The sequence below is a fragment of the Ailuropoda melanoleuca genome, unplaced genomic scaffold (assembly GCF_002007445.2).
Source record: "Ailuropoda melanoleuca isolate Jingjing unplaced genomic scaffold, ASM200744v2 unplaced-scaffold43880, whole genome shotgun sequence".
NCBI lineage: Eukaryota > Metazoa > Chordata > Mammalia > Carnivora > Ursidae > Ailuropoda > Ailuropoda melanoleuca.
The window spans coordinates 1-615 of NW_023215926.1; the positions used below are offsets into that span (position 1 = coordinate 1).

The window sequence follows — 615 nt, forward strand, 5'->3', positions numbered from 1 at the left end:
CAGGAGAAAGCAGCCCGAGGCCACGACCCCGATGTTGACAAAGATCACCATCTCGTTCACGGAAGTGTCCGCGCAGGCCAGCTTGAGGATGGGAGGGGCATCACAGAAGTAATGCTGGATCTGGTTGGGCCCACAGTAGGGCAAACGGAATGTCAGTGTGGTCTGGACAGCAGAGTGCAGAGAGCCACTGAGCCACGTGCTGGTGGCCAGGAGGGCACACGTCCTCCCACTCATCATGCTGGGGTACCTGAGCGGGTGACTGATGGCCAGGTAGCGGTCATAGGACATGACTGTGTAGAGGAAACACTCGGTGCTCCCCAGGAAGTGGAAGGAGTAGAGCTGGGCCACACAGCTGTGAAAGGAGATCGCCCTGCCTCCTGGGGACGCCAAGGTCATCAGCATTTTGGGCACGGTGACCGTGGAGAACCACATGTCAATGAAGGACAGGTTGGTCAGGAAGTAGTACATGGGGGTGTGGAGGTGGGAATCCACCGCGATCACCAGCAGGATGAGGAAGTTCCCCAGCACGGTGAGTACATAAATCACCAAGAACAGTCCCCAGAGGGGGATGTCCAGCGCAGGTGCACGGGGAAGCCCCATGAGGAAGAACGTTGT

The 615-nt window shown here is 58.2% G+C and overlaps 1 protein-coding gene across 1 annotated transcript; it reads right to left on the reverse strand.

Moving 5' to 3' along the window:
• Window positions 1-6: 6 nt before the first annotated feature.
• Window positions 7-612, reverse strand: LOC117799157 (olfactory receptor 10G7; the record flags this gene model as incomplete). The annotated part of the gene is made up of 1 exon (XM_034651616.1): window positions 7-612. A coding segment is annotated over one exon (606 nt), but the record flags the coding sequence as incomplete, so codon positions are not given.
• Between the last annotated feature and the right edge of the window lie 3 nt (window positions 613-615).